This window comes from Amphiura filiformis, chromosome 15, assembly GCF_039555335.1.
Source record: "Amphiura filiformis chromosome 15, Afil_fr2py, whole genome shotgun sequence".
In the NCBI taxonomy this organism is placed as follows: Eukaryota; Metazoa; Echinodermata; class Ophiuroidea; order Amphilepidida; family Amphiuridae; genus Amphiura; species Amphiura filiformis.
The window spans coordinates 55,997,050-56,012,854 of NC_092642.1; the positions used below are offsets into that span (position 1 = coordinate 55,997,050).

A 15,805-nucleotide genomic window follows, 5' to 3' on the forward strand; every position below is an offset into this window, starting at 1 on the left:
AAAATGAGTAGATAAAGACATATCCTTGTATCTCCCATGTAATATCTCTAGTCACTGACTACTGTCATGTAACACCATTTCATAAAGAATGACTTTACAGATTTAATATTTTGATATACCATAAAACCTAGTCTACATATATTGTGTTTTTGATGAAAGCTAAATTAATACGAAACAGTTGTAAATATGCCGTAAATATGACAATACAATAGATTGGTCTCATAATGATACGTGTTTGTATACGCTTGTATCGGTAATTTATTTGCTCAAACTCCATAATGTTATAATATTGTTTATGGAGGGCGCCTGGATTAATTTAGCTTTCATCAAAAACACTCTATATGCTTGTAGATTTAGGGATTCAATCATGATTCGCCGTTGTTCATCACCGATTAACATCGATGCGTCCGCGTCGTCTGAGTGGTTTACTTCGCGCTGCCCGAGTGAAGTAAACCACGCAGACGCGCCGGACGCGAGTTGTTAATCAATGAACAACGGTGAAACATGATTTAATCCCTTTCAACAACGAAACAAGCTAAAGATGTCTAATTCACATGATTCTTTCATTCGGAATGTCCGTTTGTCATTGCCACTCAACCTTACAAAAAGATTGCAGTATTTCTCTGTTGATATCAGCAATAAAACTAAAGAATAAAGCGGTAATATTTAGCTGCTACCACATTCATGTTTACGCACATGTTCCAGGCATGACGAATTTTACGCGCTCGTGCGTAACGCGTAACCTTGCGTTCGCGTATACGCTACTGAACTGTGGATTCATCACGGATTAACAACGGTTGGCTCCTGTACAGGTATAGGAAGAGTTGTTGAAGAGGTTTTACAGTATCTCATTACTCAAATTGCATTGAATTCAGTTTCTCTCCTACCTTATCCGCCAGAGACGGGTCCAGCTGGCTTGCAGCTGCAAGCGCAACCCCCCAGGCATGCTTTTCGTCAAGCTGTTTGATGTGTTCTATAAATTTAAATACAAACAACCACACAATTAAAAACAAATAACACTAATTTATTTATCCAAAATAAGGAAGATGATACCTGCTATGTTGTTTCAAGTACAATACACTGTAATATTTTTTTTGTTGCATATTTGTGACCATCCATCAAACCGCTCGTAAAGTCGGCAAATTGTATTTCGAGTTACAGGGCAAAATGAGCATAAAGGTTGTATTCATATTTACCTAATGTTTGTCCTACATGTTTCTCATTTTAGTGTCAGTCAAACGCCAATCTTTAATCCTATTGTTGAAGAGGATAATAAGCTTATACTTATAATGTATAGAGTTAGTAAATAGCTGTAGTCTTTGTTTGCTTTGGCCAAATCCTGTTCAAGTGGTATTTAACTAACAATCAACAATGAGAGGACATTCCTGAACCTCGTTGACTTGGGGATGATTTGAAGTGAAAAAGAGAAATATTGTAGCACCAAAATATTGTACCCTTTTACTGAAGGAGCAAAGTTTACCAAGCCATAACTCCGCTTCTGGATATTGTTTGAAGTCAAATGATATATCCTTGTAAAGCTAAAGATATATATTTTCTAAACACGGAAGAAAACAAAATTGACCAGGGGCCGACTTTACGAGCGTTTCGACGTGGACGGTCACATTTGCAATGCACAATGAATCTATTGTTAAAATTAATAATTACTTGACTTGTGAAAGTTCAATAACTATGAATTACTTCAAAATCAACAAAACCATGTAAATTTAAATTTAAGTACTGTTTCCATCTTATTGGGTTGTTCCAGTTGAAATCCATACAGCCCCTATGGCAGACATGACCTTAATCTGCCACGCAGGGGGTGGGAATTTCAAATGGGGTTACCTGAATGGTTAACTCCATTTGAAATTTAAACTCCTTAGATTAAGGTCATGTCTTCCATATGGATTTCAACTGGAATATGGTCCTTAATTTAAACACTGGACATGGTTCTATTTTTGGTTACATAATATATTTATCTATTTGAACTTTCTTTACCCAGGGGAACTCCTTTAACGTCAAGACACTGATCTCTTAGGAGGCCCTGCATATAGATCCCGGTATTGTAACAAACAATATGCCAAATATGTTGAAATCTTTAAAAAGTTTTTATTTGAAACAAAATTACAGTTCCACAACTTTTTCTGGTATCAGGTGTAGGTGCACAGGATTTGAACCTGTAACCTTGCGACCATGAGTCAGAGTCTGTCAAACTTTTTAACTTCTAATTTCTGAATTTCTTGATTCAATAATACAGTATTTTTGTGTATACTAAAAGGGGTGCACCATATGATTTCCGAAAAAACCTTTTTGCCCAATAGTGAGACAGAAAAAATATTTTGCCTCACTGATGAGTAAAAAAAAATCCCCCACCTGCAATTCTGAATAAAGGTAAACTTAACAATTTAAGGAAACAATTTTGCCGCCTTCGGCAGGGAAAAATATTTTCGCTGCCTTCGGCAGACATAAAGAAAAAACATTCCCAAACTCCCATGCCCCCCTGAGAATCAAATTTAACTTGCCCTTCTCTATCAATATTATATTTAATATCAAAGTGCATGTACACATGTAATATTCAATCTCTCACAATGTGTGTTAAACACACATGTATTCTAACCTTCTAGATCACGCTTAAGGGGTTTCCACTTGCTGGGGTACAGGAAAGGAACAGTACATGCCTTTGAGGCATCCACGCCATCAGTGATTTCTTCTCCTGATCGAAATCTGCAATGATTTGTAAGTGTTGTGTAAATTACTACTCTGATTGAATTTAACAACTACACACATCACTTCATGCTAATTTTAGTTCCAATGGATAAAAAACATTCTGTATTTGACTTACCCCTTCCTCGTTTAATAGCACCCTGTGAACTTCTTAAAATTGCATCTTACCCCTTTCAAATGTTCTTTTAGCAAAGAATAAAAGAGTAAAAGTGTTAGGTAAATCACAGCAAAGTCATCTTGGCAATCGAGTTGTAAAACTGTGACCCTCTGAAAATATGGTAATTATTAAGCATCTCTTTAGATGACTTTAATAAACACAATTAGGTCACTCACAGTCAGTAGCAGCATCATTTACATCATCATCATAATAATAAAGGCGTTATAATAATAACGCCAGAGCAAATATGGGCAATAAAGAAATTGAACAGTGAAGTGGTCATATGCTGTTCCCTCAAGTGCTAGCATATCAACAAACCAGCTGCTAATGTTTGCTTTTAAACGCTGTGTTCAACTCATCTATAGATCAGAATGATTCAAGTTGAAGCAAACCTGCTGGCTTGTTTATTTATTAGAATGATATTTTTTGTGAATATATCAAGAAAATTAAGTATAAGGGTCACACTTTCATTGCTTTGTCATACTCATGCAATCATCCCCCCTCTAAAAAGACTTTTAATTGACTTACTCATCATTCATAAATGCTTTCACCAAACTCGTCTTGCCCACCCTCTCCTGACCAACCAGCATCAGTCTTATGCTCCGAATTTCTTTTGTTCCTTTCTTAGATGCTTCCAAATATGCAGCTAATGCACCTTCTCCTCTTAGTCTGATTTCTAGAGGTGTTTCATCTGGCAAAATATGGTGAAGAGGTTATTTCACAGATGCATATAAATAAGTGCTACAGTAATGGCTTAATGCTAAACACACTTACTCTATTAGACTCCTGTCAAGTCTTTCCAATGTTATAACTTGCATTTTTGTAGTTTAAAGAAAATAAAACTTAATGTAAGACTTATTCTGTTTATGTTATTACATTTTCTATGAACTGCCCCCAGTATAAATTCACCCATTTGACCGATATTCTGGCAAGAAAACAAGAGGTCATAATCAAGTTTATTATCTTGGCCGGAGCAGACAACAAGGTGGTCTAATTATGTACTGTACGTGTGCCAGCCTGAAAATATGGCTGGATCTCTTGAATAAGTCTTTGCAAAATCAGCCACGCATGCTCAGAATTTTGATTTCCGGTACAAATGGGTTAATTGACAAAATATAAATGATCACACTTACTCCACAGATGACTGTGTGAATGAACTTCAACTTTTAGGGAATATTACCTTTCATCATTAACATAATATATCAAAATTGACAGTTCTACATGGCTCATCTCAACCAATTTTAATTTCTTATAGGCGTATGCTTATGCAAGACATCAAGACAAAATAATATGCAAGGAAACGGGCAAAGCATATTTCTACAAAATCAAGCTCACTCTGGCTGGTTTATCTCCAATGCACATTATCCATAATGCACTCTCTTGCAGCCACCATCTTTGACTATTTTTCATATCTATGCTATATGATTTGCTAACCCATAATCACTTCTTGGTGCTACTGACAGTGCACTCATCAGTGTTGTGAAAATGTGAAGGGAAACATGAAAGCAATATCACACAACACACTAGCATACATGCCTCACTTTTGAAATTAGCTCAGGAACCATCTCCAAGATTAGCTGCACTATAAATAATCATTTTTATGATCACATACAATTGTTTTGAAGAATTTACATTGCAAATAAATGTTATCATATTATACCATAAACTGTTTCATTTAGTTGGTTTCCTTTGCAGAAGTGCTACCCTTTTATCGCAAATTACAGTGTTGCCCCTTCAGTAACTGGTACTGATCTCCAAGGAGGCCCTGCATTTATATATCATTTATCTTCTAATTTGGAACTAACTATAAAAGCACATTTACAGCTCTTACTATAATTCAAGAAAAATATAATTAACATTTGAATTCTCTCTTATGCTATGCACATTTCTGTAGAATGTTGAGCAATGAATAGAAACCTCACCTTCAATGGTAATGATTTCCGATGGTTGACTTGGGTCACTGCGCCCTACCACGTTCTCAGCATACACATGGAATTGGTACTGTGTGTCAGCCTCGAGATCTTCTACGGTATAACTAAGCTCAGTGACCTAATGAACACATAACAATACACAAATATTTATAAGTAGTGAATTAAGACTACAGCTGTATTTGGGCAAACACATATGTGACCGTCCAGGTCGAAACGCTCGTAAAGTCGGCCCCTGGTCAAATTTGTTTTCTTCCGTGTTTAGAAAATATATATCATAAGCTTTACAATGATATATCATTTGACTTCAAACGATATCCAGAACCGAGTTATAACTTGTTAAACTTTGCTCCTTCAGAAAAGGGTACATTATTTTAGCACTACATTATTTCTTTTTTTCCACATTGCTGGTATTAAATATCAAATGGTCAAAATTGGCGGTCACTTCAAATCATCCCCAACTGAACGAGGTTCAGGAATGTCCTCTCATTGTTAATTGTTGGTTAACCCACCACTTGAACAGGATTTAGCCAAAGCAAACAAAGACTTTAGCTTTTTACTAATGCTATACATAAGTATAAGCTTATTATCCTCTTCAACAATAGGATTAAAGATTGGTGTTTGACTGACTGGACTAAAATGAGAAATATGTCGGACAAATATTAGGGACATATGAATACAACCTCTATGCATATTTTGCACTGTAAGTCGAAATACAATTTGCCGACTTTACGAGCGGTTTGAGATGGATGGTCACATATATACCTATGACTACTCCCATCATATCCTCAGGGCATAATGCCCTGTTTGGCCATGATATCACCTTAACCCACTGTGACACCCTTTAACCCACTATGACACCTCTTCAAACCAACCTGACACCCTTAGCCCACCACCATGACACCCCATAACATAACATAACATCCCTTAAACCATCATGATACCCTAAACAAACAATGATACTCTTAACACACCCTGATACCCCTTTACTCCACAACACCCATTTACTCACTCTGACACTCAAGTGTTTATTTAAATAAGTGTTATTTTCATATTGAAATAGACCCAGGAAAGCTGATGCAAAGTGTTTTTGGCATGTGAGGGAAGGTATTTCCAATTTTTTGTAGTTTTTGCTACCCTTTTAGAAAGGAAAAAAGACCCCCCATTTTTTAGTGCCGGGATAAAAATCTGTATACAAGTTGCCCCCGAGTCATGGGCCATCATTCGCTGCCAGATCTCCAAGTTTTGTATGGGTAAAAATGAGACAATAAGCAGTAATTAAGTTCCTTGTCCAGAGAAATTTCAAGCTAACTCAATTTTTCTACAAATAGGGTTTGAACCCGCAACCTCTTGTTCCATAGTCGAACACCTTATTGATTGAGCTAACTTGACTAAAGTAATTACCAGGTCAAAGTAATTGTCATGAGACACTTAATGAAAACCTACCTTATCACCAATTTCAACCCATTCTTCATCAGCTCCTTTCTTCATTTCAATGACGTATCCGGTAACAGGAGACCCTCCATCCCTGGCAGGTGGTGACCAGGTGACAGAAATATGCCTAATATCTTGGCTGGCAACTTGCAGTTTTTCAGGTGCATCAGGTTTGTCTATGGATGATTAAGAAAGAGGTTGACTTGATCAGTTTGACAGCAACATATATGATTTGCAACATTTACATATCTCATATATAATAAGTTTAGCAACAGAGCATTTCTTATATAAGAAGACAGCGCAGACTTGCATATACCTAGCTGAAATCCATAGATAACTGATATAATGAGCTGCATAGCATATTAACATATTGTATCAAATAAGGTGAGATTTAATCATATCATACAATTATTATACAGTTACACAGAACTATAGATATTACAAACAATTCTTGGCTTTGGTGGAACGTACCTGTAGCATTCCATGTAGTGTACTAAGTGTGTAAGTAGTGTAAGGCGCATCCACGCATGCATGCAATCTTTTGGATAGTGTTATACGCCCGCATATTTGTCACAGAGTTACAAGTATGCCGAGTGTTCCACCAGCATCAAGAATTACCGGCTAACTCAACCATAAACCGACTATCTTTCTATAATCTCATCATGAAATGTACAGATTTGAAAGTATATAGCTCTTACCAGGAAGTGTAATGGTTTCAGTTGGTGCACTAGGCTCACCAAGACCTGCTAAGTTTTCAGCCAACACCCGGAATTGGTATCTTTTGCCTAACTCCAGGTCTGGGACATGATGATTAGTTCCAGTTACCTGCACAAATTAAAAAGAACATCCCATTCTTGCACTTAGGTAAAATAAGTAAATTAGTGGCTATGGTTTGCACATCCAACTGATTCCCTCTATGCCTCCCCAGCAACTAGCTGAATTGGACTGAGTGATTGTATACATGTATTATAGTCCCAATAATATAACATTGCTACCTGCTCACTATGACAGTCAAATCACATAATACAACATATTAATGGCTTGGGTTTGCCCATCTAATTGCTTCCCTTGCCCCTAACTACATTAGAATGGTCATATATAGTCCCAAAAATATACATGTAACTTAGCTGCCTGCCCACTACGACAGTCCAATCACATAATACAACATATTAATGGCTTGGGTTTGCCCATCTAACTGCTTCCCTTGCCCCTAACTACATTAGAATGGTCATATATATAGTCCCAAAGATATAGCCTACATGTAACTTAGCTACCTACCCACTATGACAGTCCAATCACATAATACAACATATTAATGGCTTGGGTTTGCCCATCTAACTGCTTCCCTTGCCCCTATAACTACATTAGAATGGTCATATAGTCCCAAAAATATACATGTAACTTAGCTGCCTGTACACTACGACAGTCCAATCACAATACAACATATTAATTGCTTGGGTTTGCCCATCTAACTGCTTCCCTTGCCCCTAGCTACATTAGAATGGTCATATATAGTCCCAAAGATATACATGTAACTTAGCTACCTACCCACTATGACAGTCCAATCACATAATGCAACATATTAATGGATTGGGTTTGCCCAATGACAAACAGTCTAATCACATACTTAACATATTGATAGGGTGAAAAAAGTATCAATACAAAATAGTTTGGTTCCCTCCCTCTCCTACCCATCTGACTAGAAGAATAACAACAAAACATTTTGCCCAGAGTTATTCTGGTCTTGATAGGACTACAGGCTGATTTAACATTTTGATTAACATTAACACTGACCTTCTCCTTGATGACTCTTTCCCACTTTTCAGTGTTCTCGAGACTTTGTTCTATTACATATCCTGTTACAGCAGCACCTCTGTCATGTTCAGGAGCTGACCAAGTGATCTTGATGCCAGTCGTCCCTACAATCTCCCCTTCTGGCTTGCCAGGTTTGCTGGGTAAATCTAGAACATTGGATACAACATTTTAAAGTCTATTATAATAAAGAAGGCTTTAAAAGTGATGATTGTCATAGCCTGCACATACGATTGAAATTGAATTTCTTGCAATTAACATATAATCATCATATTTGGTGTTTCTAGTAATACTACACAGTGTCAACACCCTGTATTATAAATATTTTTCCCCTGCAATGAATCGCGTCTTAATACTCCGTTGGTGAGCAACGGGCGATTGGTATTTCACCAAACGCAAGAAAAGGAGTCCTATCTGATTGGCTAGAAATCGATCGCTAGATCGCTCAGTGATGAAATATAAACTCAAAATGCAGAGATATATTCAATTCTATTTAAATCAATATTCTATTATTGACGCAGATAAAGAAAGTTGCATAGTGTCTCGATATGGTGCATTGTATTATAGACTTGTGATTTAATATTCTATACAGCACGTGGATCTGGTTCCTTTCATATGATTATAATTCTCAAACAGTTGAATATATCACATTTTTAACATACAATTTAAAAACAAAAACTGTGAAAATGCAGTAAAATATATGTTTAAAGAAAACAGCAATCGCCGATGAGTGTATTGAATTTCTAATTAGTGTATTGAAGACAAAACCTGGGTTTTACCCGACAACAAACCGAATTTTCTTGTAATGGCAACATTATATGGGGTACTAAACATGCGCAGATCGCAAAAACGTGTAGAATGGAAACTCTGCGGTATCTCATATCGTTTAAATGATATGCTTAGCCTGAGTCGCTCGGCCTATCTCGAACAAAATCGCCATGCGTAGCTTTTGAAAAAAAAAAAAATTTTGACATGAAGATATAGGGATGATGACGCTGTGTACTATACACTTTTACAGCTTTTTGCATTATCTCCCTTGCATAGTCAATGAACATTGGTAATAAATTACAAAATCTTCAGAGTTTTTTCCTTACAAAGTGGATCACAGATTCCATGATTTCTTCTAACTTACATGTACGTGTTTTATAATTTGAATTAACTTGGAGGGATAACATGTTTTTCTTGTGTTAAGTTTGATTGCATGTTCTTCTGACATTGATTAAGAATATTTAATAACACTCTGTCTGGTTAGGTCATACTAGCTTTGGACCAATCAGTTTTGATCAATTGGCTCACTGTAGTGTCATCTCTTTATTGTACATCTCTCCTGGGCATCACTCACACTGCTCATGTTAGGACTGCGAATCAGCATAAAGTATGTAGTAACTTAACATCTAAGCACGGTCATTAGACGGGTCATTCACTTCGGGGGCACTGTGAATTCAAAGACTCTTCTAAATTCACAGACCGTCTGTGAATTCAAATACTATTACTAACTTCTTTCTGCATTTTCAGCTAGTTTTGTTTCAAGGTGCTTACATGCTGTCATTTATATTGTTGTGGTTTGAACATTTTCTTTGTGCTACAACAACATAATATCTTTAAAAAACAATGAAATATAAGTTATGCTGCAAGTTTTTTGGATATTTCTGCTTTATTGTGTCATTTTGATCTGCTTAAATAAATTGCACAGACAGAATTTTAATTTGCATAGACGAATTTGAAGCAAAAAAGCTCATTGATTATCTAATGTACCAAACAGACTGCCTAAGTGTTTTATTTGCTGCCAACATTGAAACAAGTGAAAAGTCTGTGAAATCATAGACCTGGGCCATTCTGGGTGTGTGATTTCACAGACCGGGTTTCTGAATTCAGAGGAGTCAGTAAATTCACATCACCCCAAACCTCAAACAAAGGTCAAAGTATTTAGGATAGTTAGGCCTAATTAGCATATCGGAATTAGGTGATTGTTCAATAAATAATTTCTTACCATATGGAACAATGACATCTGATAGTTCACTTGGTTTGCGAACACCTTCCTTATTTACACCAACGACTCGATATTGATATTGTATACCTCCTGTTATATCATCATTGGTGTCATAAGAAGTAGCAGTCACCTGGAATACAAGCAAATATAGACATATATAATTACTAGTACACTAAGAAGTCAAGTAATGTATATGTATGAATTTCTGAACACAGAATGTGAGTTACCGATTTTCTCATCAGTGTCTTGCTCAAGTAGAGAACATTCAGCGCTTTCAATACCATTAGGTCAAAGCCTTGTATGCTGTGTTTCTTACCACAAAAAATGAAGCAGCAAGGCTAATAAATATCAAAACCACAGTTCTTGGACTAAAAGAGAATGCACAAAAAAAGTGTATGCAAGTTATCATGGAATTGCCCATAAGAGACGTACATGGTACATTTCTCTTTTCAGCATACAAAGTGAGAGTTACAGGTCTTCTTGGACCTATATAGCAGCTACACGCCAGCATACGGATTCAGGAACTCTGCCAGATGGTCAATTCCATGGGACTGCATGGTCAGCAACGACACAAATTCCATCTTGTCTCAAAGCCAACAAGTTGCAACAACTGCAGTTTTTGAGAGCAGATCTCAACTTTGCTACATGGGAAAGGTAGCTCCAACAGAGTAGCAGATCACAGTCACATCACTATGTACCTGTGCCCATTTTGTACTCGCATGTGAGACAAAATACTAGTCTCATACTCAAGCCATACTGTGGATGAGACTTGTAGGGCTGATTGCGCACCTCTCCCTCTCCGGGCTCCCTCTATGTTTCCTAGGAATGAGAGTCAACAACTTCACATTCTGACCCATTAACTCCACCTAACCACTCCAAAGTCTATAATAGTAACAACAGAACATTCAGACAGGAATCATCTTCTCCATGCCTACCCCACCTGGTACCCTCGGTACAGATACATTGAAGAGTGGTAGTGGTGTGAGGGATCACTGGGATGACATCCAACTTGGTTTATGGAGTCAGATTACAAAGACTGCTTACGAAGGACACGGGACAAGTTGTCAAGGTGCAGTGCAACAACCTCTCTGTTATGATGCCCAGCAACTCAACACTCCAAAAGAAAATTTCAACCCTAACTAACTACCCCAAAAAAAAGTGGTGATGTATATCAATCACCAAGTGGAGACATGCAGTCACTCTCTATGCCCTGTCAGTGCAGCTGCTGACCTGTGTTCACTGCCACAGGATCACTCTCCAGGCCGATATTCTGCCAGGAGTGGACAACAGGATAGCTGATTGGCCAAAGCATGAAGCAGATATGGTTCCCTCATCTACTCACCATTCTGGTGTGGGAAGGGGAACAAGAGAGACCTTATAGGAACTCGGACAGATCAACAGTGCCTCGTACGAAGACAAAGACTCCATCTGGCTGCATGTCACCTTTTTCGTCAAGTGCTTCACTGCAGCAGCACTTTCTCAACAGACTGCCTCCCTGGCTGAAAAGGCAAGGCATCCCTCAACCAGACAACTTATAATTGCAGTCTCGGGAGGTATTTGAAATGGTATCAAGGATGCCAGATCAACCCATACTAAGCTTCTCTAGAGTTCCTTACAATGTTGTTCTATGTTACCATAGGATCCCTTGACTCATTTCCTTTACAAAAATATAGTTTATATACTTTAGAAGTAAACTTAAGAAATAATGAAGTCAGAAAAAGGTCCATGTTCTCCCTTTACTCTAACCTTAACATAGTTTTCTTGGTGATATTGTGAACTCTTTATCAAAATTACTCGACATATTCTCTTTAACTATGAAGTTCCCAAACTCAACCACAGTTCTTTTTATTGATTCATGTCCTAGTAGCTACAATTGACGGATGATGTGATCATGCTTAAGTTTGTTCACCTTATATAAGGCGGGAAAAAATATTATGTCAAAATCTGAAAAAAAGTTTACATTACATTTTGACATAATTTAATGAATTTCGACCCATTTTATGTAACAATTCCTGTCAAATTAATACAACCTATGTATTTGATTTTGATTGCGATGGAGTTCCTTGAAGTAAAGCTCTAACAAAGACACATTTAATAAGATTTCAATAAAGGTATGAAAATAGCATATACCGTAAACGTTCGCCTAATGGCGCACCTGGACTCCTTTGCCTTGGAGGAAATTTCATGTACAAATAGAGAGCTCCTTCTTCTAAAAATCCCAACAAAACTTAAGGGTATGTGCCCTTATTTGCTGGTGGGATATTTGTGGGAGGGTACTTTTAGTTTGTGTCTAAAATAACAGTTATGTCAAGGGAGCCCATAGCGCCATTAGGTGAACGTTTACGGTACATGTATATTGAATAGAAAAGTAAATTTTGATTTTACCTGATGAACAACTCATTTGCTTGATCACACTGAAGCACAAAGCTACACTCAGCATGTAGTTATCATTATGCAAGTTCTAAGAAAAGCCTACCTTGTCAGCAACCTGAACCCATTTGGCTGCTTTTACATCCAGTTTCTCAATCACATATCCTGTAGCAGGCGATTCAATAGATGGTGACCACGTGATATGAATCATCTTTACACCCTTGTTTTCAACACTGGGTTTGCCTGGTGCATCATCAGAGATATCTGTATGTATGATGAATAATGGAGAGACAAAATTAGACATAACAAAAATATATTGCTTGTTTGTTGTTGCAGACAGAAATACCTTGGTATGAGGGTCGGTCAGTGATTTTTGAAACTCATAAAATAACTTGGATTTACACTATTAGGCAATTCGAATAAAAATGAAACCTCGGGGACTGACTTTTGGAATTTGCAAGAGAGCAATAAATAGCTCTTGTGGAGCCTTCAAGGAGAGCTGTTTAGAGCATTTACAATAGAATGTAATGGTCAACTAAAGAGGGCTAAAAATCACTCTCCTATATCAGATATAAGGAGAGCAGTAGAGAGCGATTACTCTTGTTGGTCTCAAAAGGCAGTCTCTGAAACTTTGATCAATAAAATGAGAGATAGAGAGATATAGATAGCAAAATTGAGAATGCAAGACAGAGAAAAAGGGACGGAAAGAGAAAAGGATAATTTGCTAGAGGTACAAGTTAAGTAGTATAGTCTTTGCAAGTAATGATGGAAAATATCATTAACAACATATTATACTGTAGTTATATTTAAAAAAAAAATTAGATCTTTTGGGGGAAAAATGTATATCCTCAATACGAAAGGTCAAAGTTTTTAAACAATGGATGGCTTTTCCTTCCAGCTACATATACTTTAAGTACTTGTCCTCAGAGGGTCTTAGGCTACGTGCACAACGAGAAAAAACACAGCACACCGCGGAATTTGTTACTACCCAATTTACTTTTTTTATTTTGGATTTGCGGAAATAGCTGAAGCGGTCAGAGCACCACACTGATGCACACACATGTAGGAATATCTACACAAATTTCCCATTGATGGGGAACCAAAAGGTGGGGACGGAGTCTGGACATATTATTTGATGATTTGGATGGTGGATCCCACCTGGGGCACCACACCTCCAAATATTTTCGGACACGACCATTGAAACAAACAAAAAAGAAAACGTCCAGACCCTGATCCCCCTGAAAAACATGCCGTACCCGACTGAGCGCAAAGCTGCAAGATATCTTGCCAGCCCACCCCCACATCCGGAACGGGGTCTGCGCAAAGACCTGACCAGCTGCCCCAGACACCACCCGTTGGGGACGACCCACCAAACCCTCCCCAGCTACATAACTGGGTGGGTTGGGAGGGATTTTCAAACGAACTTGACCACTTCAGCCGAAAAAGTGAGGAGGGAAGGAACAAAAAGCGCGAAAAACCGGACGCTCGCTAACTCGAGATCCGATTGGCCTGAGCCAGGCCAAGTCGTAAGGCAGCCAATCAAAATCACTGATGGAAAAATAATAAACCCCGCCGCAGTTACTACCTCACAAGGGTGACATTACTGATATGGCTGGGGCTGGGACAATTAAACAGGATGCCTTACTCCCCTCCCCCGAAACAGCAAGAAAAAACCCAGCCAAAACTAACCCAAAAAGGGGAGGCCCCATGAAGCCAAAAACGCTTTTGAATAGACAAGCTATTAAAAACCGCACATATCACTAGAATTATAAAGTTTACCTCGAGGACTGTTAAATATCGAAAATATATAAAAAATATCAATTTTAATAATTTGCCATAAAATGTGTATTATATCACAAATTTCAAAAAATCAAAATTATTTGATATCAGAAGGATATTCCTCATATTCAGAATGCAATTTGTTGAGTCTGATGGGCTCTCAGGTGCCCACAGAAAATATATACTGTGCAAAAATTGCTATCCAACCCCTTAAAGTAATATGTTTTATTTCTATAAGCCACAAGATCAGGGAAAGAAGAATCCGGTTGGCTGGCCACTGTTCCAGAAGTGAGGAGCCCGCATCAAAAATGGTTCATTGGATACCCAAGCATGATGGGAGGCGGAAACCAGGAAGACCTGCTCTGACCTACATTGACATTCTGGAAGATGACACTTGACTGGAGACAGCAGACTCCAAGACAGCAATGGAGGACATGAAGTTGTGGAAAACCATCACAGTTCAAAGACACCACTCGAATTAAAGCCATATTATAACATTTGCTGAGGAAGACGCCTCACTGAATTTTTAAAATTCCTTTTTTACACGATTAAATTGTACTTTATTAAACCAATATACCCTGCAAAAATCAAGACTCTAGGTGCTGTAGTTTTGCCAAAATCTGAGATTTTGAATAAAACGCCGGCGCTTTATTATTACGATGGAATTATTAGTCGAACGCATACACGATGTTCATAACACACAGTACGCATTACGGCGTATGGACGGTGATATACACAACAAAGGGTCGTACCACAACATGACCGAAGGAGTGGTACGATATGGCGATATGCGCTGGAAATAAATTCCAATTTTCTTTGCTTTGCCGTAGTTGTTCGCTCAAAAATAAAAGGGATATATCTGACAGTAAAAGCTAACATTTTATGGCAAAGAAATGCTAATCTATTTTGTTTGAAAATGTTATAATATGGCTTTAAGCAAGTAAGTAAGCAAGCATAAGAAAAAGATTTGTACTTTTTCCCAAAAATGTTTAGTTTTCACTGTCAGATAATGTCCCTTTTTAATTTTGACCCAAACAAATGAGGCAATTAAACAAAGAAAACCGCTATTTACTTCCAGCACCTATGTTGCCAATGCATGCCACTCCATAGAACATAACTGAGGTTAGTCCTTTTGATGTGTTATGACCATCTTTTATGCCATGTGCATACAGTGTACAGCACCTAAAGCCTTGATTTGTAGGGTATGAGTTTATTAAAGTACATTACAATCATGTACAAATCAGAATTTTGACAAAAAATGAGAGAATCCTCCTCTGTAAATCATAATGTTACATCGCCAAATGTCAAAACTAAGTACAAGATTGATTTCATCTTGATAAAGCAAAGGTGGAAAAGCAGTATTTCTATGGCTAGAAGTTTTCCCAGCGTAGACACAGGTTCCGACCACCAATTGGTACTTGACAACTTCAAGCTCAGACCTATGGGACTCAAACAAAGCTTCAAGGAAACATCTGAAAATGTGCACGGCCACAATTAGAAACCAAAGCCACAAAAGCTTTGGCTTACAGCAGATGTACTCATCAAAATATGTGATGAAAGAAAAGAGATTCTGCTTGAAGGTGTTAGAAATATACAGGTCATTTTGTGCACATT

At 37.6% G+C, this 15,805-nt stretch overlaps 2 protein-coding genes across 3 annotated transcripts in view; one reads left to right on the top strand and one right to left on the bottom strand.

The window, feature by feature from the left end:
* LOC140171855 (uncharacterized) overlaps positions 1–15,805 on the top strand; it is a 384,363-nt gene that overhangs the window by 273,458 nt on the left and 95,100 nt on the right. The window lies entirely within an intron of this gene.
* LOC140172019 (uncharacterized) overlaps positions 1–15,805 on the bottom strand; it is a 57,129-nt gene that overhangs the window by 25,912 nt on the left and 15,412 nt on the right. Inside the window, exons 3-11 of the mRNA XM_072195367.1 lie at positions 12,519–12,676; positions 10,043–10,172; positions 8,035–8,201; positions 6,939–7,065; positions 6,253–6,416; positions 4,801–4,927; positions 3,407–3,569; positions 2,615–2,721; positions 888–973 (exon numbers count right to left, since the gene is read on the bottom strand). Coding sequence (XP_072051468.1) covers positions 888–973; positions 2,615–2,721; positions 3,407–3,569; positions 4,801–4,927; positions 6,253–6,416; positions 6,939–7,065; positions 8,035–8,201; positions 10,043–10,172; positions 12,519–12,676 — 1,229 coding nt within the window. The remainder of the gene's footprint in view (positions 1–887; positions 974–2,614; positions 2,722–3,406; positions 3,570–4,800; positions 4,928–6,252; positions 6,417–6,938; positions 7,066–8,034; positions 8,202–10,042; positions 10,173–12,518; positions 12,677–15,805) is intronic.